The sequence below is a fragment of the Equus przewalskii genome, chromosome 5 (genome assembly GCF_037783145.1).
Source record: "Equus przewalskii isolate Varuska chromosome 5, EquPr2, whole genome shotgun sequence".
Classification (NCBI taxonomy): Eukaryota; Metazoa; Chordata; class Mammalia; order Perissodactyla; family Equidae; genus Equus; species Equus przewalskii.
In genome coordinates this window covers 26,710,175-26,733,575 of record NC_091835.1, presented here as the reverse complement: position 1 = coordinate 26,733,575, position 23,401 = coordinate 26,710,175, and the positions used below count along the sequence as shown (strand labels likewise).

The following is a 23,401-nucleotide window of genomic DNA, read 5'->3' as shown; positions in this document are numbered from 1 at the left end:
GTTATTTAAAAAAAATATTCTGGATATAAATTCCTTATCAGTTATATAATTCGCAAATATTTTCTCTCATGCTTTTCACTTTTGCAATAGTATTATTTCTAGCACAAATTTTTTTTATTTTAATAAAGCCCAATTTATCTATTTTTTCTCTTGTCACTTGTGATTTTGGTGTCCATATATAAAAAACCATTGTCTATGGGGCTGGCCCCATGGCGGAGTGGTTAAGTTCGCGCGCTCCGCTGCAGGTGACCCAGTGTTTCGTTGGTTCAAATCCTGGGCGCGGACATGGCACTGCTCATCAAACCACACTGAGGCAGCGTCCCACATGCCACAACTAGAAGGACCCACAACGAAGAATATACAACTATGTACCGGGGGCTTTGGGGAGAAAAAGGAAAAAAATAAAACCTTTAAAAAAAAAAACCAACAAAAAAAACCATTGTCTAACCTGAGATCACGAAAATTTACTCCTAGGTCTTCTAAGAGTTTCAGTTTTGACTCTGACATTTAGATCATTGATCTATCTTGAGTCAGTGTCTGTGTGTGGTGTGAGGTAGGCGTCCAGCTTCGTTCTTTCACGTATGGGTGTCCAGTCGTCTTGGCACCAGCTGTTGAGGACTGTTTGTTTCCCACTGAATTGGCTTGGCACTCTCTTCACGACATTTTCATGAGCTGATCATACACGTAAGGATTTCTGGACTCTCAGTTACTCCACTGACCTACATGTCTATCCTTATACCACTACCGCACCCCCTTGATTACTGTAGCCCGGGGGTGAGTTTTGAAATGGGAACGTGTGCGTCCTTCAACTTTCTCCTTCTTCAGGATTGTTTTGGCTATTCTAGGTCCCTTGCGTTTCCATATAAATTTTAAAATCAGTGTGTCAATTTCTGCAAAAAAGCCAGCTGGGATTTTGACAGGGATCACATTAAATCTGTAGATTAGTTGGGAATTAATACCATCTTAACAACAGTAAGTCTTCTCATGACATGAACATGAACATGGCGTGTTTTTCCACTTATTTAGATCTTCTTTACTTTCTTTCAGCAGTTTTATAGTTTTTGGTGCATAAGCATAGTATTTCTGTTTGGAAATACTGCGCTGTCTCTGTGATTGTTACAATCTGGGCTACCCTAAACAGGGAGGGCATGGGGAAGTGGAGCGATGAAATGCAAAGCAAAACTCCGGGGCTTTCACAGCTGAGGTTTATGTTTCATTTTACTGCCGTTTGCTCGAAGTACTAGGAACGGTTGCTAATAAGTACTTATGATATTTTGGTAAACATCATCCTAAAATGAAGTGAATAATACATGTTCTCTAAGCCAAATCTTTTCCTTTAATCTTTAGGTATTTATTGAAGGAAAAAAAATCTGAGTTTCTTTTGACATATGGTTCTGGCATTTAAAATTTCTCATTAAAGATCACGTTTTTCAGAAACACAGAGTGAGATTTATTGAGTTTGCTTTTAGTAGCATGTAGCCTTTTCCCCCCTAATTAATGGAGCTTTTGAGAAAAAACATACAATTTTGTTCTATCACCTATCACTACTTCTAATGGACAGGCCAAATGTAAATGCAGAGCAGAATGGAACAGAGATGTAATTATTTTAGGATTTTACATATATTATTGTGTTTAGTTTTTCAGGGAAAAATTGCAATGTAAAAAATAATAAATATTTCTGTAGCTGGATTCAACATAAATACTCTACAGCTGGGGCTGGCCCTGTGGTCAAGTGGTTAATTTTGTGCGCTCCGCTTCAGTGGCCCAAGGTTTTGCTGGTTTGGATCCTGGGGAAAGACACGGCACCACTCATCAAGCCAGGCTGAGGTGGCGTCCCACATAGCACAACCAGAGGGACCTAGAACCAGAATATACAACTGTGTACTGGGGGGCTTTGGGGAGGAGGAGGAGAAGAAGAAAAAAGATTGCCAACAGATGTTAGCTCAGGTGCCAATCTTAAAAAAAAACCTCTACAACTGTGATTTAAGTTTTAAAATATAGGAAAATGGATGCACAAGGCAGAAGGGAGGATATTTTGACCCGATAAATAAACAAATCAGTGGGTTGTATTTTAATTATAATTTATTGGGCTTGGGAATTTGCAATTATTTTTATAATTAAATGGGAAAGAGAAAAGACCTTTTCTGGGTTATTCCTTTTGGAACTTTTCTATAAAAAAAAGTTAAATTCAAAATCTCCAGGTTACTAATTGGCTTTTCAAAAGTCTCTCTTTATGGGTTATAACTACAGATTTCTCCTTCAAGAAATTAGTAGTTGACTACTAGAGAGTGTATACGTTTTGAGGTTCTTTTGTTAAATTTATTCCCAAGTATTTTATTCTTTTTTGATGCCACTGTAAATGGAATTGCTTTCTTAATTTTATTTTGAGATGGTTCATTGCTAGTATAAAGAAATACAATTGTTCTTTGTATATTGATGTTGTATCCTGCAACTTTGCTGAATTTTTTGTTAGTTCTAATAGGTTTTCTTTTTTTTTTGGTAGATTCCTTAGGATTTTCCATATACATGATAATGTCATCTGTAAATAGAGATATCAGGATGCCTTTTATTTTATTTTTTCTTCTTTTTCTTTTTTTCCTAATTGTCCTGGCTCACACTTCCAATACTGGGAATTTTTTTTTTGAGGAAGATTAGCCCTGAGCTAACTGCTGCCAATCCTCCTCTTTTTGCTGAGGAAGACTGGCCCTGAGCTAACATCCGTGCCCATCTTCCTCTACTTTATATGTGGGACACCTACCACAGCATGGCTTGCCAAGTGGTGCCATGTCTGCACCTGGGATCTGAACCAGCCAACCCCAGGCCACCGAAACAGAATGTGTGCCCTTAACTGCTGTGCCACTGGGCCGGCCCCTACTGTGTAAATTTTTAAAGCTTTCTGTAGCTCAGATTTCTCAAGTGTAAAATAAAACTAATAATAATGCTAATGGTAAGACGAAATTAAATAATATACGCAAAGTGCTTTAGAACAGCACCTGGAATGTGGTAAACACTCAATGTCGGCCAGTAGGTTGTACATAAGAACCACAGCTAAAGCAAATGATTCAGAAAGGTTGAAAATAAAAGAATGACATGGGTATACCAGGCATACTGCAAACAAAAAAAAGCAAGGGAATCTGAACTTTATAGAATACATGGTTGAATTTAGGCCAAAAAGGCAGTGAGACAAAAAAACGACATTTTACAAGAGGAAAACAGTGCTATGCCCATCAAGACATAACAATGACTATCTTTGTACCAATTAACAGTGTCAACATTCATAAAACAAAAATTACAGGAGGTAAAAAGGGAAATATAGACATAAACACATTAACAATGGGAAGCTAACGTCCTTCCTTGGTGCTTAAGTATCAAGTGGACAAAAGCAGTCCACAGACGAGTCGCACGCAGACACACAAGTGCACGACAAGCAGTGCCCGAGGGCTGGAGGAACTAAACGGGCGACACAACCAAAATGTCAAAGGGTTATTTCTGGGTGGAGGAGAAGAAGTAATTGTTGCCCTCTGTGCTCTTTCATATTGATGGAATTTTTTTACTGTGATCATGTATTAATTTTATAATATGAAAAAAATACACTAAACTTTCTAGGGTGGAAAATGCAAAAAAAAAAGACAAAACACTATTATTTTATAAATCCAGTTGACTTGAATAATCAAAAACAACAGCTTCAATTTCTAACCTGCAGAAGACTTACAGCAATACAGAACACTGGTTCTCAGAACTTCACAGCAACAATTTTCCAAAACAAGTCTGCCCTCCTCTAGTGCTCTTAGTTCTCTCCCAACTTGATTTCACTAAATCAGAAAAAGCTGAAGCCCCGCAAACCTTTCTTAGCAAGAGTTTATCAGAGCCTCTCAACACGCCTGTTTTTATTCTTTATGCTAGTATGCTAACAAGTTCAATTTTATACGTTAGTACTTACATTTATAATTTCATTTTATAATACAGTTTACATTCATAACTATATTCAAGATATGTTTCTATTATTTTCCATGGTTTTAAAAGATGTGAGATTGATGTAAACTAAAGCCAGAAGCAAACAGCTATAAAGCTGAATATGCTTATGCCTGATTTAATAAAGTTTGACAAATAAAAGCTCTTTAATAAAAGAGCTCACTATGCATTTTTAACATGTATGTTCAAACATATTTTCCAGGTGGATAGCAATGTCCAGAGCCTTAAATCATTGAGTCGTCTTAACTGAAAATTATTTTAAGAGGAAAAAAAGGCTTTTTGTCTGCTAAAAAAATCTGACTTTACTAGTTTCAGATATCAACACATGCAAAAAAGCATATGTCCACATATTAGTAAGGACCACACAAATCCAAAAAGTATAATTATGAGAAAACATAAATATCTAAAAATAGAATACTAAGAAAGAATGTATTTTTCATAGAACACTCAATTTACTTTAGAAAAAGATATTTCAGATTTGTCAATAAACTTAGGACAGAAGTCTAAATTGAAGCTTTTGAGAAGGTTCTCAGGTCTGGGCAGGTGTTCAAGACAGTGGACTGAGGAGGAAAACACTTCTTTTTGATTTTCACTGTCATCAGAAAAAGCCCGTAAGTAAGGCCTGGGATCCTCTCTGCCACTGTGGCAAAATGAAGCTGTGTTACATAAACTACAAAGTGATACGCATAAAAGCACAACACATGTGCACAGAACATTCCAACAACAACAGTTTGGAAGCATTTACAGATGTTTTTCGTGTTTCTCTTTAACGACTAGTCAAAATCTCCCTAAAAATAAAAGCCCATAATTGTTGCAACCCAGGAGTCAAGGACTGAGGATAGTTTAGAAAAGCTGCCTCCTTGGCCAAAAGTGTAACATCTCTGATACTTGCATCTCCATATGAACTAGTAGGAACATGAAGATGGTATCACAGAAGGGCACCTTCTGGAAGGTCATGGCAATGGCCACCCCTGCCCCTATGCACAAGAGCCCAGGTCCCTTGAGGACACAGCAAGGGCCCTCCACTCAGATGCTGAGGAGCACCTCAAACTCCATGTGGCCACAAACAGCTCTCCCCACGGGCTCCCGTCCAGGCCTAAACCTGGGACCATCTTGGCTCTTTGCTTTCTAAGCCCACATTTTTACGCCAGCAAATCCTGTAGGCTCCAGCTTCAAGATATTTCCAGGACCAAAGTGATTCTCACCAGCTCTCTGCTCCTCCTGTCCATGCCGCACCCTGGGTCAGGCCCTGGCCTGGCTTTGATCCAGTCATCATGCACTCGGTGCATTTCTGCCTCTGCCTCAAGCCCCCTGCACGTGCTGCTCCAACCACCTTGAACACTCTTCTTGAGAAGAGAGGTCCGCAGTGCCCACCCACCTTCCTTCCCATCTAAGAGTGCAACCCCACATTCCCCTGCCCTCCTTGTTTTATTTCTCTCCTGAGCACTATGGGCTTTTTCTGTTTTACGGTGTTTATCGTCAAGCCCCCACTGCAGAATAAGAGAAGGCTGAATTTCATTGTCCATCCTGTTCACCCCTGCACTCCCAGCTTCTAACACAGTGCCTGGCGGATGGCAGATGGTCAGTAAACACCTGCTGAACAATGCTGTCCCCGAGAGCCACTGGGTCAGTCAGCACAGCCCAACCCACACCAACGGCCCATTTCGCAGGCATCGAATCCTTGTGTGTGCTTTCCATAATTTTTCTGACCTTTTCTTCACCGTAAGTTGTCACATTCTGTGAAGTCTCCAGCATTCCCTGATTCTTATTTCTGTTTTTTTTAATTACTTCAAATACAATGTATTTACTATTTCCTCCACTCTTAACTTCCTATTTTTTTAACTTCAAATACAATGTAGAAATATTTGTAAATCATATATCTGATAAGGGGTTAAGATCCAGGATATACAACAATAAAACTGGATTCAAAAATGGGCAAAGGACAAAGAGAACAGATTAGTGGCTATCAGGGGAAAGGGAGGATGGGCACAAAGGGTGAAGGGGTGCACCTACGACACGACTGACAAACAATAATGTACAACTGAAATTTCACAAGATTGTAAACTATCATAAACTCAATAAAAATTAACTTTAAAAAAAGAAAAGATTGGCTAAGCTACAAAAATAAAAAAAAGGGCAAAGGACTTGAATAGACATTTCTCCAAAGAAGATATCCAAATGGCCAATAAGCCCATGAAAAGATGCTCAACATCACTGATCATTAGGGAAATGCAAATCAAAACTACAATGAGATACCACCTCATATCCATTAAGATGGCTGCTATCAAAATCCCAGAAAACAACAAGTGTTGGTGAGGATGTGAAGAAATTGGAATCCTTATGTATTGTTAGTGAGAATGTAAAATGGTACAGCCACTAAGGAAAACAGTATGGAGGCTCCTCAAAAAATTACAAACAGAGTTACCATATGATCCAGTAATCCCACTTCTGGGCACACGTCCACAAGAACTGAACGCAGAGTCTTTAGGAGATGTGAGTACACCCATGTGCATGGCAGCATCGTTCACAACAGCCAAAACACAGAAGCAGCCCAAATGTCCCCCAACACTGAATGGATAAGCAAAATGTTGTATATACACACAACGAAATATTATTCAGCCTGAAAAAGGAAGGAAATTCTGCAACATGCTACAACATGGATGAACATTGAGGACATTATGCTAAGTGAAGTAAGCCAGTCACAGAAGAACAAATACTGTAAGATTCCACTAAATGAGACACTTAGAGTACTCAAAATCACAGAGACATAAAGTAGAGTGGTATTGCTAGGGGCCAGAAGGGGAGGGGAGAATGAGGAGTCAGTGTTTCATGGGTACAGAGGTTCAGCTTTTTAAGAATTATAGGGATGGATGGTAGCAATGACTGCTCAATAACGTGAATGTATTTAACACCACTGAATTATGCACTTAAAAATGGCTAAGATGATAAATTTTGGTTATGTGTATTTTACCACAATAAAAAACAAAACCAAAAAATAATGTAAACCAAACACCAAAAAAATAAAACTCCACAAGACAAAAAACAAAACAGATAAATGTCTGCTAAAACTGTCTAAAAAAAATAACATTTTGCCTATCAAACTGGAGATTTTATTAAAAATTATAATAGGAAATGTTCACAAAGGTGAGAGAAACGAGCACTTGCCTACACTGCGGGTAAGGGAATAAAGTGATTCTGCTGCTCGTGGGACAAATTTTACAATATGCATCAAAGATATGAAAAAATTGTACAATACCTTCACCATTCACAAAAATAAACTCAAAATGGATCAAAGACCTAAAGATTAGGCCTGAAACAATAAATCTTCTAGAAGAGAATATAGGCAGTACACTCTTTGACATCAGTTTCAAAAGAATCTTTTTGGACACCATAACTCCTCAGATGAGGGAAACAATAGAGAGAATAAACAAATGGGACTTCATCAGACTAAAGAGCTTCTTCAAGGCAAGGGAAAACAGGACTGAAACAAAAAAACAGCCCACTAATTGGGAAAAAATATTTACAAGCTACTTATCCGACAAACGGTTAATCTCCATAATATATAAAGAACTCACACAGCTCAACAACAAAAAAAACAAACAACCCGATCAAAAAATGGGCAGAGGGCATGAACAGACACTTCTCCAAAGAAGATATAAGGATGGCCAATAGACACATGAAAAGATGCTCAGCATCACTAATCATCAGGGAAATGCAAATCAAAACTACACTAAGATATCACCTTACACCCGTTACATTGGCAAAAATATCCAAAACCAAAAGTGACAAATGTTGGAGAGGTTGTGGAGAAAAAGGAACCCTCATACACTGTTGGTGGGAATGCAAACTGGTGCAGCCACTATGGAAAACAGTATGGAGATTTCTCAAAAAGTTAAAAATAGAAATACCTTATGATCCAGCCATCCCACTACCGGGTATCTATACTAAGAACCTGAAATCAGCAATTCCAAGAGTCCCATGCACCCCTATGTTCATCGCAGCATTATTTACAATAGCCAAGACATGGAACCAACCTAAGTGCCCAGCAACTGATGATTGGATAAAGAAGATATGGTATATAGACACAATGGAATTCTACTCAGTCATATAAAAGGACAAAATTGTCCCATTCGCATCAACATGGATGGACCTTGAGGGTATTATGTTAAGTGAAATAAGCCAGACAGAGAAAGACGAACTCTATATGACTCCACTCATAGGTGGAAGTCAACATATAGACAAGGAGAACTGATCAGTGGTTACCAGGGAAAAGGGGGAGGGTGGGGGGAGGGCACAAAGGGGGAAGTGGTGTACCCACAACATGGCTAACAATAATGTACAACTGAAATCTCACAAGGTTGTAATATATCATAATCAATAAAAAAAACAAAAAATTGTAGAATACCTTCTGATGCAGAACATCCATTTCTAGACATTTACCTCAAGGAAACAATCAAGAAGTGTATAAAGATTTATTTCAGAGAAATTGAAAATAGAAAACTACGTAAGCCATTAAAAACTTTTCAAAGAGTAATTACACAGAAAAATGTTCACAATATGTTAAGTTTAAAAATACACTACAAAAATGTGTATAGTACGATTCTAATTTTGTTTAATATACATGAATAGATAAATGTGAATGTCTGTTCCAGCTGGGTGGTTGTCCTTGGCTGTGGGCCACTTAAGATGTTCTGTTTTTCTACAATGAACATGTATTACTTATGTTATGGAAATTCAATCACTTTTCAGATGAAGTCGCTCTAAAACAAGAAGCACAAGGAACCCCGGGTGACATCTCGGCTGGTGTTCTAGGAGTCAATGCAGAGGGAGGCGGCGTGTAACCCTGGGGCTCTGCGCTTGCCGTGCAGGGCAGGACTTGGAGGGGTCTCACCAGAGGACAGCTTCACTCCAGAGAGCTGAGGTGCTGCCAGCGCAAGTGCTAATCTTAGTGGACACAGTATTTGTGAAATAGTAAGACAATTTTTCAGAAAAAAACATGTATAAAACACTCTGTACAAGTGAAAATGCAGAATGCTCTCTTTGAAAGAAGAGACCTAATAGTAATTCTACAATTAACTTTCTAGAGAATCTTGGTTACTTTCTATATCTAAAAGTGATCAATAACATAGAATCAGCTTTTTCAATACTGAAAGTGAATTGTGGAGCTTGTATGACCTAGAAATGACCCATTGAAGTGAAGCTGGAATGGAGCCTTGAGAACACTGCACCTTCTAGTGCGGGTAAGAGAGAGGTGTTGCCTATTTGGTTCGATGAATGAATGAATGAATGAATGGAGGGGAAGGAATGAAGGTCAGGAGAAATGGCATCAGCAAAGGGTGCCCAGTGGACAGTGACAAGCCGATGGGAACTTGGTGGGAGGATATATGTTCCAGAACATGTCAACTCTGCTCAAAGCCACCAGCCCTCCATCCTGCCCAGAATCAGCTGAGGGCCTTCTCAACAACACGGCACGTTTTGAAGGCAAGCTTGGAGACCCGAATTTGTAGCTAGGTGTGAAAGGCCCATGGGAGGCTGAGAGCACCAGAAGGAGAGCAGCACTGGTGGATGACCTAGCTGGTGGGAGTCATCAGGACAGGCAGGGAGATGGCTCCAGTGACAGGCCCCACAACAGGCCTGGCACAGGGCAGCAGCACCCAGTGAGGAGGGAGGTGAAGAGACAGCAGCAGAAAGGCCCCAGAGCAGCGTGGTGGCTGGGCAGGAGGGGAAGAGGCAAACACACTGGGAAGCACTCCTGTGCGGACGAAGGGGACGTAAAGTGGCACAGCAGTCTGCAGAGCAGTCCCACCATGTCTACACAGGGCTGAGACGGGCACAGCCCAGAACAAGAAAGGCTACACTAGGGGCCGTCCCCGTAGCCGAGTGGTTGTTTACACGCTGTGCTTCGGCAGCCCAGGGTTCTACCAGTTCGGATCCTGGGCACAGACTGGCACCGCTCGTTAAGCCATGCTGAGGCAGCGTCCCCCATGCCACAATTAGAAGGATCCACACCTAAAAATATACAACTGTGTATCGGGGGCTTTGGGGAGAAGAAGGAAAAATAAAATCTTTAAAAAAAAAGAACAGGGGCTGGCCCCGTGGCCGAGTGGTTAAGTTCGCGTGCTCCGCTGCAGGCGGCCCAGTGTTTCGTTGGTTCGAATCCTGGGCGCGGACATGGCACTGCTCATCAAACCACGTTGAGGCAGCGTCCCACATGTCACAAATAGAAGGACCCACAACGAAGAATATACAACTATGTACTGGGGGGCTTTGGGGAGAAAAAGGAAAAAAATAAAATCTTTAAAAAAAAGAACAGAAAGAAAGTCTACGCTAGAAACACACCCTAGAGAAACACCCACACACGCACACAATGGCATATATAAGAATGTCTGCAGCAACACTGCTTGTAAGATCCAAATGCTGGAACCAACCTCAGTGTTTACCAACGGAGCAAGAACGAATCCTGGATAGTCAGAAAGCATCAGGATGAGCCAGGGCTACACGGATCAACATGGGTAGGTAGAACACCGGAGTGTGTGCTGGGCAGCTGAGGGAAGGCCTGCAGAGGACTTTGAGCCCTTCTGGTCTCTGGGGACTGCCCTCACCTATAGCCCACGTGGCCCCAGCAGGAGCACCCCCCAGTCACAGGTCTTGACGAGGCTCCTCAGCAAAGCTGGTCCCAGACTTGGAACGAGGCACTTCCTCATGCTATCAGGTGGCTAAAGATTGAGATTTAAAACTAGGTCCTAACCTGCCCCATGTGGTGAGTGTTTAGGGAGAGAGAGAAGGAAGCTGGCTACAGAAAGGGGGATGAGTATGCTGGGCATGGGGTGGCAGGGTGGGGGCACCGACGAAGAGCTCGTCAGGCAAGCATCACCTCTGAGCGGGCCATCTACTTGTGGGGGAGTTGAGCCAAAAACGCAGGCATCTGAAATTTCGGGGAAGGGATGAAAAGAAGTGAAGAGGCAAGGTAATTCAAAGGCCAAGTCAGGGGCCGGCCCTGTGGCCGAGTGGTTAAGTTCGCGCACTCTGCTTCGGCGGCCCAGGGTTTCACCAGTTGGGATCCTAGTCGTGGACATGGCACCGGTCATCAGGCCACACTGAGGCGGTGTCCCACATAGCACAACTAGAAGGACCTGCAACTAGAATATACAATTATGTACTGGGGGGCTTTGGGGAGAAGAATGTAAAAAAAAAAAGATTGGCAACATTTAGTTCAGATGCCAATCTTAAAAAAAAAAAAGAGTTTAAAAGGGTGAATTTAAAAAAAAAGAAAAAAACCCCCCAAAACAAAGGTCAAGTCAGTAAAATAACTATAAGTTCAGCTCTCTGGCCTCCTAGGAACAAATGACAACAGAACCAAACTGTTTCTGATTAGAAATGGGAGCATTACATGGGTCAGAACAGAGATGGGGTTTCTGGCAACAGCACGGGGAGCGGTCATGAGTGTGGGCTCACAGCTCTGATGGGCCAACTATTAGCTGTGTCACCTGGGGCCTCACTCCACTCTGCATTCCCATGTACTGCTAGGGTTGCCAAAGATACGAGATAAATCCACCAAGTGCTAGAACTCTTAGGCGCTTAAGAAATGACGTGACAAGTCAAGATAACCCAATAGGCAAGATTCATTTCTATGACCCTCCGCTGAGATCTTGAAATAACTTTGTTATTCTCCATTAATAACAACTGTGGTAATGGGATTTTTACTGGCATGGAGATCAAGAGGGTGACATTTCCCTATTTTCCATTTGCTGGACTAACTTCCTCATCAGTTATCATCACTGAATCATCTAATATAGATTGTATACACCAACCTTGCAGGGGTGTGTGAGTGTGTGAGTGTGTGTGTGTGCGTGTGTGTGTGTGTGAGTGTTGGGGTTGGGTGGGGAGGAGCTGGCACTGGGAGTTTTGATACCACAACTGGGTAACTAAGAATAAAAATGTCCACATCCCCGCCTTGTCCCACCCTGCCACATTCCTGGGCATCAGGGTCAAAGAAACAGATCAACTTTCCAAGACAAAATAATAGGTTTCTAAAGCTAGGGCAGAGTCACATAATAGCTGTATATACTAGAAACACATAAGAGCTTTTGTATAAAGCCTATATTATCCCCAAATTTCAGATGTTGAATTACTAACTTTTTCTTCTGAGATCAGACCAAAATAAGTTCTAAGGCGGCTTATTTGCCATATTTAGGATGTTCATGTGGGAGCAATGACAAACATCTGGCTATGATACTTTCTGGAATTTTGATTATTCCTTCCTGGCCAGAAAGAAAATATTAAGTTTTTACTGGAATAGTAATTTAAAGTCTTCTAGTATGGAACTTCATAACTGAGAACTTGTATTCCTACTTGTCACATGTTTAAGCTAAAGCTTGTGTAATTCTTAAAAAAGAAAGCAAGCTCACTCTAAAAATTTTGAGTATGTTAAAGAAAAAGGGAACGTGAGCACAGATTAACAATAATAAACCCTAACGCTCACTAGAACCTGATCCCACTTGACAGCACAGGCACGGGACGCTCACTCCCGGGTGACGTCTCACACCCCCAGTATATCCCAGACGGTTCTTTTAATCAGTACAGGTCACTTCTTCCACAACACTAACTTCCAGACGACAGGAAAGCTGAAGTCACGTCACTTCCTAACCCTGGTAGGGAATGATCAGTTACTAAAGGAGTGACTGGTCTAGCAGAAGACCTCTCTGCCTGCTGCCCTTTCTCAAGGAGCGGGATTAGACACTTTTCACACCTGACACGGCTTAGAGCTGAAAGCACGCAGGACTTCGCACACAGGACAAGGCAAGCTGACACATGGCTTCCAGATGGTGTCTTTCATGGCTCACAAAAAAAGACTTTCTAGAGCTGAGGCCAGATTCCTATTTTCAAAACCACAGAGTTCATTTAATCAACTGAAAACAAATCAAGACTTTACTAGATCAAAAAAATGACCACTGACTGATCTTCGGGTAGCTAAAAGTCCCATTGATAAATGTCAAACATCACTTAAAATAAGACACGATTGAAGTCTACACAAACGGCTCCACCCTAAAGTAGTCACACAGGTTTCCCTCCCTTTCTTTGCACCACTACAATAAATGCCCTTCCACACAAAAAGAACGATTTTAATTTAATTAGTAATCAGTATGAAGAACCATAAAGTCTATCTTACAAATCCTAGTAAGCACAAGTTTGTTGCAGCAAAAAATCTAAATGGACGAGCGTAATCATAAATATCGGGAGTTATTACTTACAAATGAAATAAATATTTATTTAAAAATACAGTGTTTCAATAAAAGTTTCTGGTTCTATAAATTTACATGACAACTTGACAATTAAAAAAATTTTTACAAGTAAGCTTCCACTCTTTGCCAGCTTCATTTCCCCAGGTTCACTATGGCCAGCCCTCAGCTGCGCTTTCTCTGTGGTCTTCACAACTCTGGGATGGAGAAATGTTCTTTCCCTATGCGGTAACTGGGCTAGCAAAGGGTTAACTTCAAAATTACTCACAATCTATCTAAAAGACCACCCCCGAAGATAACTTTTTAGTGGCACAATTCTTGTACTTCTGGCTCAAAACCATCCCTTCTTTAGCCATTAAAAATACCTTTTAAAACTTCATCTCAAACCACAATGAGATACCACTTCACAACCACTAGCTTAATAGTCAGATACTAATAAGCGTAGCTGAGGATGTGGAGAAACTGGAATCCTCAGAACATTGCTGGTGGAATGTAAAATGGTACAGGCACTTTGGAAAACAGTCTGTCAGTTCCTCAAACAATTAAACAGTGTGACCATGTGACCCAGCAATTCCACCCACAGGTATACACGCAAGAGAAATAAAGACGTATTTTCACACAAAAACTTGGACATGAATGTTTATAAGAGCATAACTCATAATAGCCCAAAGGTGGAACGTCCATCAGCTGACGAATGAATAAACAAAATGTGGTCTGTCCATACACTGGAGTATTATTCGGCCATATAAAGAAAGCAGTGCTGATACAGGCTACAACGTGGATAAACCTCCAAAACATTATGCTGAGTGAAAGAAGCCAGTCACAAAAGACCACATATAATTCCACTCCATATGAAGTGTCCAAAACAGTGCAATCCACAGAGAAAGTAGATTACTGTTTGCTTAGAGCTGAGGGGAGAGGGGATGGAGGGTAGGGACGTGATAGCTAAAGGCTGTGGGGTTTCTTTTTGAAGTGATGAAAATGTTCTAAAATGGAATCTGTGAATATACTAAAAACCGCTGAATTGTACACTTTAAATGGGTGAATTGTACGGTATGGGAATTATATCTCAACAAAGTTGTTAAGAATTTCAGCTCAATTTTACCCTTCAACACTACTAAACACTGTTTGAGAAAGAGCAGACCGTAGCTTCCAGCTTCAAACCATCCTGATTTATGGACAGCAAGAATCAAATAGCACATGTTATCTAGATCTAGAAAGAACGAGCTGGAACAAAATACTCCCCAGCACCCAATCAACACCACCAGCTTCTCTGTCAGCAGTTTTAGCTGTAGAAACATCTGCCACTATTGTGGCGGTCTGCACTGACAGAAAGCAAAGTTCATTTGCACACTCTGGGAGATGGGAGAAACAAATAAAACTGGAGACTCAGAGAGCTCACCTTTCTGAAGAAAATATGAGAGCAAAGGCTGTCTTTCTTTTTGGAGACAAACATGAAACAATTAACCACAGACTGACGGAAGGACAGACATGAGCACCACCAGGGGGTCTGCAGGACAAGTTGCTCTGTATTTTCACTAAAGCAAACCATAAGCATTTAAAAAATAACCACATGTCAAATTAAGTTAAAAAGGTCCCTTAAGTATAAACCTTCAATATTGATGAGCAGATTCTACAAAGCCCACACCGTGCCAGTGTTTTGTAACCAGTTGTATGCAGAAGCCACTGTTTTCCAAGGTAACATCAGCACATCAACCCTGCAAGTTTACAGACACTAGTGCTTAAGATTCGAGTAAAAAATAAACCAAATAAGCAGACAATAAGATAGGTACAGACGCCCCCCAAATCCAAAACAAACAAAACAAAAACACTTGAATCCCTCAGGTCAGAAAACATTGCTATAAAGGGAAAAATTCAAAACATTCTTAAAGAAAGCATGTTAATCCAGTCTAACTTTTGATTTTCTTCATTCAATACATATTTACCAAGCAAGACGCTGTCCCAAACACTGAGGACACAGCAGCAGATCGAATAAAGCTTCGGAACTTGCCTTGGTCCAGGAGGAGAAAGGCCACAGGCAAGCTCTGGGACAGGGGGTGTCTGCCCGAAGACTCACCTTTTGTGCTGCCAACTGAGACACACCCAGCCAGGGATCTCACTGCTCTGCACACTCGCTGCCCTGCACCGAGAGTCTACAGCATTCTACAGACCCAACCACAACAATCTGTGTCTCTAGTTCAAATATAAAGGCGGGTCGGGGCGGGCCGGGGGGACACAGAGAAGACCAGTGGATGAGTGACAGTGGAACAGTGATGCGAGGCCAAGGTAGGCAACTGGCCTTGATCTTTGGATCTTTTGAATCTTTGGAGCTGTGGCCCACAGGAGATACTGGGGAGAAAGGAGAAGGGCAAACCTGCCTTCTGGGGCCAGCCCCTTCCAGAGGGCCATGGGGCAGGCACTTCCCAAGGGCTGCTCCGCTTGCTCAGGGCAGGCCCTACAAAGCGTGTCATCAGGCCCACCCGCCCAGCCCAGGGGCACCAGACACTAGAGCTTCCCAGACACAGTCTTCTTCCCAGAGACTGCGTTCCTGATCCACCGGCACAGCTATTGTGGTCGACTGCAGAAAATGGCCACAAATTCGTTGGCCCTGCCCCATCAAGGTAGCTCTACTTCTCCACCCCTTGAATCTGGGTTGGCCTGGTAGCTTGTTTTGATCAGTAAGACCTGGAGGAAGCTGCAGTGCATGAATTTCAAGCCTAAACCTCAAGACATCGCACAGCTTCCACTCCTGAGAACGTTTCCAGCAACATTTGAACAAGGCCAAGATAGCTCGCTAGAGAGTGAGATTCTGCATGGACAGAGGCTCAAGTTGGGGCCCCAGACACGCAAGTAACGCCATCCTAGACCACCAGCCCCTGCGAGCCAGCCCAGACCAGAAGAGCCTCCAAGCCAACACTCAGACATGCAGTTAATATTAAATATTTGTTGTTTTAAGCTACTAACTTACAAAAAAAGTATTGAATTTTAACTCTTCCGAAAAGTTATGCATCAGTGAGTAAGACAACTTAAAAAGTAGCCTAGGGGCCGGCCTGGTGGTGCAGCGGTTAAGTGCAAACATTCCGCTTCGGTGGCCCGGGGTTCGCCGGTTCGGATCCTGGGTGCGAACATGGCACTACTCGGCAAGCCATGCTGTGGTAGGCGTCCCACATATAAAGTAAAAGAAGATGGTCACAGATGTTCGCTCAGGGCCAGTCTTCCTCAGCAAAAAAAAGAGGAGGACTGGCAGCAGATGTTAGCTCAGGGCTAATCTTCCTCAAAAAAAAAAAAGTGCCCTACCCAACTCAGGACGTGCAAAAGCAATTGGATTCTTTAATTTCTGGTAACTCTGCCAGGTATATTAAAATACCAAACATGATGGTTAGATTTGATTAATAGAAACAACAACTCAACTCAATAAAACTTCGACAAGCTCTAAATATTTTGAAACCTTTACAAAATGCTATCTCTGATTTTCCTAAGTATAAAACGACCCAGACACTCAGTATAAGTGAGTTTCTCAGAGAAGGATTACATCTTATTTATGACTCAACAAGAAATGTGTGCTTTTTTCTTTTTTGGTCCTAGTTTTAGTTGATAAAGTCCATTAAGCAGGACAAAAAAAGATCTCTAAAAGTAAATTATAAATAGGGTAATTCTTTTCTTTCTTCCTTCCTTCTTTTCTTTCTTTTAAAAATTTTGAAACTGTTTTAGGCCTAGACCATAGCAAACGTGTTTATCATAGGATGGCCACACGGATATTCTTCCAAACATTTGTCTGGAAGAGATTTGGGACCCAGCTAAATGCCCAGACTTTAACCTGCTCCTTGCAGGTGATTCATCAGAGAGTGCCATGGTAAGACGGGAAATGCGTCAAGGGAAGAGAACCAACAGCTAACCACCAGCTCTCCAGGGTTCCAAGCCTGCCTGTTTCAGACCGCCTTCCCTCTGAAGGCTGCCTCTTGCAACAGAGGAGTGAGTTGGCAAGTTGGACAGACAGGTCCTACCAGTTTCAATTACCAATGCCCAGATGAAATGATATTTGATTTCTTCCTGAAATAAGACCTTAAAAGAAGCATTTGGGGCCCTCTGAGTTCAGACACTAGGAATCCAGGCACTAGATACTTGCCATCAAACACTCAAGCAAGAGAGGCTGGAAGTCCTGGGCTCCAAGCAAGAGGACAGGCGGAAGGTGCTCCTACCAGGCCTCCTGCTGGCTCCTCCCTCGCCTCCTCCTTCCCCCACCCCTGCTGTGCTCACCTCCTCTTTCTCATGCAATGCATTCTACAATTAGGCACCACCAGAGCCTGAAGGGGGTTTGCTTCACTCACGCCTCTTCACAGCCTGGCCCACAGCTCAACAACCTTTTTATTTTCTAAGTAGCATCTTGAGTTCTTCACAGAAATCCCTAAGCACAAATAAGCCTCCTGTTAAAGTTTAAGTTCATTCTCTCATCCTTACTTTTGTGACATCAGAGCTAGCTTGGCCTTGCTGGAAGGTTGATGGAAACGCTCTCAGGAGTTGAAGCTGTGCAGTCTCTTGGTCTCTCGAGGGCTAGGCTCGGAATTCGTGCATTGCAGCTCTTATGTCACAAAAGTAAGGACAGGATTGAATGAACTTACACTTCAGCAGGAGGCTTTTGTGATATTTAGAAGGAAAAGCTTCTAAAGATATTACTTTAAACCAATATGAAAGTATTAGAAAAAACAGAATATATTTATGCATTACATATGAAAATAAATAATTTTTAAAAAGAACATTCATTCTAAGGCCATTTAGAAAATCAGAAAAAATGTTTTCTAACATATTGCATGGGTCTAAAAAAAGTTAAATATGTATATATATATACTTAAATATATATACATACATATATATGAACTTAAATACATATATATTTGCTATACTCAATTGTTTTTGCCAACATTATCAGTGCAATCTATTATTAGGGAATTTTTAATGTTTCTTAAAAAAAAATTCTTTTGGTGAGGAAGACTGGCCCTGAGCTAACATCTGTGCCAATCTTCCTCTATTTTGCATGTGGGATGCCACCACAGCATGGCTTGATGAGTGGTGTAGGTCTGCACCCGGGATCAGAACCCGAGAACCCTGGGCCACCAAAGCAGAGCGTGTAAACTTAACCACTACACCACCAGGCCAGCTCTTATTATTAGAGAATTTTGAAAATAAAAATTTTATTGCTGACCTAGAAAAACAAGTTCTATGTTACTCACACTGTGCAATACATCCTCATGCCAGGCTCTGTGCATAGTGAGTTCTCAGTCTTCATCCCAGCTACTCTGAGAAGAGGGGGACTATGATCACCCCCACATTTCAGACGAGGAAGCTGACACATAGTGAGGCTAAGTGACACCCCTCACCCAGGCAGCCAGTGGCTAACCCAGGGAGATCTGGGCAGAGGCAATCCGGTTCCAGTTTGTGCTCCACAGCACTCAGCCAGCCTCTCAAAAGTGAAGAATGGAAAGACCAATTATGTCTGGATTTTAAAGGAAACTCAGAAGAATACCACTGTTCAAAGTAGAAGGAGAAACTCAGATTCACTGCTTCCAAGGATTTTATTGTGCGTCACCAAAGCCACTCTTGGTCAAATTGATAAACAGGCAAAGTCTAACCAGCAAAATGGAATTTGGTACAAAATACTTGAATTTTAGAAAATATAAGGAAATATGCCTCCAAAAATCATGCTTCTTACCTCAATGTCAAATATTTCCACAGTGTTGTCCAGCAGCTTCACTCTGACGTGCAGGTGCTTCTCTTGCATTCTGGCCGATGTCTGTCCCGTTCCTGCCGAGAGAGACTGCCCAGGCTCGAGGGTGCTAACTCCTGCAGGGATCTGGGTGCCCAAGCGTGTCCCTGGAGTTTGCAGGATTCTGTATGTTCCTTCTATCTCCCCCATTCTTCACCAGCTAGGAGTGAAGAACACGCTAAAACAAAAAGACCCCAAAGAATTATCACCAGTTATTTCAATATTTAACATAAAAATCAGGTACACTATTTCTGCAACGTCTATGAGTCTTAAATTACATCAAAATAGTTAGAAAAAGATTATCTTCTACTCCTATGTGGATGGGTGGAGGATAAAATCATAACAAGCACCACCCCCAATAACAATATTTTCTGGGTGCTTCTGTGAGCCAGGCAGTGTTTTAACTCACTCAACCCACAAAACCTCAAAAGAAGCCACATCATCACAACTCACCTGGGAGAGGGCAAGAGAGGTCAGCAGCGCCCGCATCTTTCCCAGGCTGCCTCGAGTCCCCCTGCACATCCTCCCTCCACCAGCCCACATACGCACTGTGCTGACCACATGCTGTAAGTGCCGGGCGGCATGTTTTGGCAAAGGTAAACGGTACCACAGCACAGTGCCAACGTGTCAGGCAGCGCGGCAGGCCTCTCCTCTCCGCTGACCGGGTGGGGAAAATGTCAGTAACAGTAGGTGAAGACAGCCAGGCCTGCTTGCACGCCTTCCTCTTTCTGAGTTTCACCCAGCAGGCCGCAGTGGGCACCACCAGTGGTTCGGGAGGTAATTTCAGACACAGCAGCGACGACAGCCCAGGCGAGTGTCATGAGGACCACGCGTCTCGTGTCAGGAGGCGCACGCACGGGTCAGGCCCTTCCCAGCCCCTGCCTTACCGGGTCCTCCAATAACCTTGTTATCATCACCACCCACCACCCACTTAACTGATGACAGCAGCGAGGGGCCCTTGTGGCCTTTTCAGTCCTGCCAAGGGAGAGGTCTCTGGTTTTAAGCTATCAAGTTGAATAGGGCTAATCACTTCCTTGTTTTTTGTTTTTTTTTTTTAAAGATTTTATTTTTTTCCTTTTTCTCCCCAAAGCTCCCCAGTACATACTTGTATATATTCTTCACTGTGGGTCCTTCTAGTTGTGGCATGTGGGACGCTGCCTCAGTGTGGTTTGATGAGCGGTGCCATGTCCGCGCCCAGGATTCGAACCAACGAAACACTGGGCCGCCTACAGCGGAGTGCGCGAACTTAACCACTCGGCCACGGGGCCAGCCCCTCACTTCCTTGTTTTTAACAAAGAAAGAACAGGCTAAGTATCAGCTAGAATCTAATAATACTAGGGTGCTTTTAGTTGTATTTATTAATATAGTTATTTTCTATTTACGGCAAATTTCCTTCTTAAATATATATTTATGTTTGAAAGTCAATTTGAAGAAAAATACTTCACATAGCATGGCAAAAACAAATGTCAGAGATTTAATCCAGAAAGAATGTAGCTGCTGCAAAAATTATTTTATTTCACTTAATCATCTTCAAAAAGTCACTTCTAATTTGTGGTACAATGTTTGAGGCTCAGTCTCACTGAGTCCCTAGGCCGTTCCCCTGACAACTAACTGCTCTGAGGCCCCTGGCCCCCTCCTCCTTTTCATGCTCATTTTGTTATCAAGCGAACCAACTCTTGAACTTTTTATCTGTTGAATTAAGTTCAAAAACCTTCTCTGTGACCCGCTGCTGAGCAACTGCTCCTGCACCCTTACCCCACCCAGCAGACAACCTTCCAGCCACCCGGGCGAGAATTCTCACGCATGTCTGACTCATCAAACAAGCAAGCGGAAAATGAGAACGCTAAAACCCCCAGGAAAAGTGAGTAAAATGATGAGACTGAGTGTCATTTTGCCAAATATGTCTCCCGTCCCACTTCCTTCACAAATGAAGGATGGTCTCCCTTCGTGGACAGGCACGTTCATGACCTGAGCCACACCTGTCTTCTTCAGAATTCCTAAGTTGTATGCTCCCTGTGGGCAGGAACTACATTCTTAGGGTGAATGTTGGCTAAGTATTTACTTAACGTCCCCGGAATGGGAGAACATGAACTGCCTCCTTACCCCACACACTGTACAGACGACAGTCACAAAAGACACGGACTATGGTCACAAACAGAACCACACTGTAGAAAAGCACTGTCTTCATGCCACTGATGTCAAACGTGAGATACATGAGGTTCTGGGAACCTTAAACATGAGCTCTTTCATTTCAATTTTACAAGCTTGAGTAGTTAATGCAAAAGTAAGAGGCTGTGAATGAAGAAGGCTCCCTTGTAAGTGTCATCAGTGTGAAAAGAGGTGAAAGTAAGTTCTTGGTCAGTCACGACATTTACCCAATGCTGAACCACCAAGAGTAGGTTTTTTTCTTTTTGAGGAAGATTAGCCCTGAGCTAACTGCTGCCAATCCTCCTCTTTTCGCTGAGGAAGACTGGCCCTGAGCTAACATCTGTGCCCATCTTCCTCTACTTTATATGTGGGACGCCTACCACAGCGTGGTGTGCCAAGCCGTGCCATGTCCGCACCCAGGATCCGAACTGGCGAACCCCGGCCCGCTGAAGCGGAACATGAGCACTTAACCGCTGCACCACCGGGCCAGACCTCAAGTAGGTTCTTCTAAAACAAGCTATGGGATGTTTTATTTGGGGAATCAAAGCAATCCTTCCCCTTTTAAGTAAAGCTACAATTCTGAAAACATATATACAACCAGAAAACATTTTTAGAAGTCAGTTCTCTTATTTATTCCACTGTGAAATTCTCTTTTACTTTTTCTTAATTTTAGATGCAAAAATTTCTTCCAGTTCTTTCTCTTATACTCATTATAAAAAGCCATACCTAAACACATACTTCTAAAAAAAAAAAATGGGCAAGACTAACCTATAGCATCCAGAGGGACATATTTGGGTGAGAAGACCATAAGAACAACATGCAAGGAGGCTACTACTAGAAAAGTCAGGGTAGTGGTCCCTCTTGGTGAGATGGGGGTCCATCCCTGGGATGGGGTACAGGGAAGAGGTCTCTGGTGTGTCCAGCACAGTTCTAGAGCTTGATAGGGACAGTGTTCACTCTACAATTCATTAAGCCATAGATTTGATTCATGCAGTTTTTCTTTTCCTTTTTTTTTTTTGCTGAGGAAGATTCACCCTGAGCTAATATCTGTGCCAATCTTCCTCTACTTTGTATGTGGATCGATGCCACAGCATGGCTGCCAATGAGTAGTATAGGTCTGCCCCCGGGAAACAAACCCAAGCCACTGAAGCAGAGCATGCCAAACTTAACCACTAGGCCACAGGGCTGGCCCCTCATGCAGTTTTTCTATATCTGTGTTTTGTAATAAAAATACATTTAAAACAGCACACTTTTTTTTTGAGGAAGATTTGCCCTAAGCTAACACCTGTGCCCATCTTCCTCTATTTTATACGCAGGACACCTGCCACAGCATGGTTTGATGAGCAGTGTGTACGTCTACGCTGGGATCCGAACTGGCAAACCCCAGCCACCAAAGTGGAGCGTGCGAACTTAACCACTATGCCATGGGGCTGGCCCCTAAGACAGCACACTTATAATTTATCATTGCTTCATCTCTCTTAGGAATGAAAGACGTATTAAGACAAATGAGAAACACTTTTCTTGGTTCAAGGAATACTAAAACAGCTCACAAGAGGAAACCTTTGCAGGTTTGTACACTTTCTGAGTAGCAAACTTACAACCTAGTTATTTTCCTCTAGTTCAAAGTAAGACATCAATACAGCTTAAGCTGAGACTCAGGGCCACAAGATGCTCTTGTTCCAGGTCATCTAAGGGACTTAAGAGGAAATGATCCCAAGGGGTACCCTGCTGATATTCCCCCAAAAATCCGTCTGCTATCACACAATAGTAATGTGGCATATGCTACCTATGTAATAATCTCTTGGCTTTAAGATTAAGAAAGCTTAGAAAGTAAGACGCTTAATAGAAAATTGGTATGTAACCCCAATGCCGTGAATGTTAGTTAACCTTAATCTCAAAGTCTCTCCATCTATTTTAGAACAACAGCATAACTGGACACTTACTGTAGAAACGAGCTACAGCCTGATCACTTAATTCAGCATGACAGTGGGGAAAAAATGAAAGGAAAAATGCACGCACTGAATCTATTTTACACAAATTATAACCTAACAGAAATTACTTTGTTTTGCTTTGTGTGCTTATAAATACTAAAAAGGCAACAAAATGGAAGCCAGACTAGGAAGAGCAAGACCACTAACAGCCCTTGACGCACCAAGTGCTGTGTAGTCCTGGCAGCCCAAGGTCAGATGTTAGCCCCTGTCCACTTCTCTGTGCTGCCAGAGAACCTTTTCAGAAGCCCAGAGGGAAGAGGCGGCGTAAAGAACCAGGGACTTTTGGGGAC

The 23,401-nt window shown here is 42.3% G+C and overlaps 1 protein-coding gene across 3 annotated transcripts in view; it reads right to left on the bottom strand.

Annotated features, from left to right (window-relative positions):
* FARP2 (FERM, ARH/RhoGEF and pleckstrin domain protein 2) overlaps positions 1-23,401 on the bottom strand; it is a 110,261-nt gene that overhangs the window by 75,825 nt on the left and 11,035 nt on the right. For all 3 annotated transcript variants that reach the window (XM_070620293.1, XM_070620292.1, XM_070620291.1), the window contains exon 2: positions 18,919-19,150. In XM_070620293.1, the coding sequence (XP_070476394.1) occupies positions 18,919-19,122 (204 nt within the window). In that variant the 5' untranslated portion in view covers positions 19,123-19,150. The remainder of the gene's footprint in view (positions 1-18,918; positions 19,151-23,401) is intronic.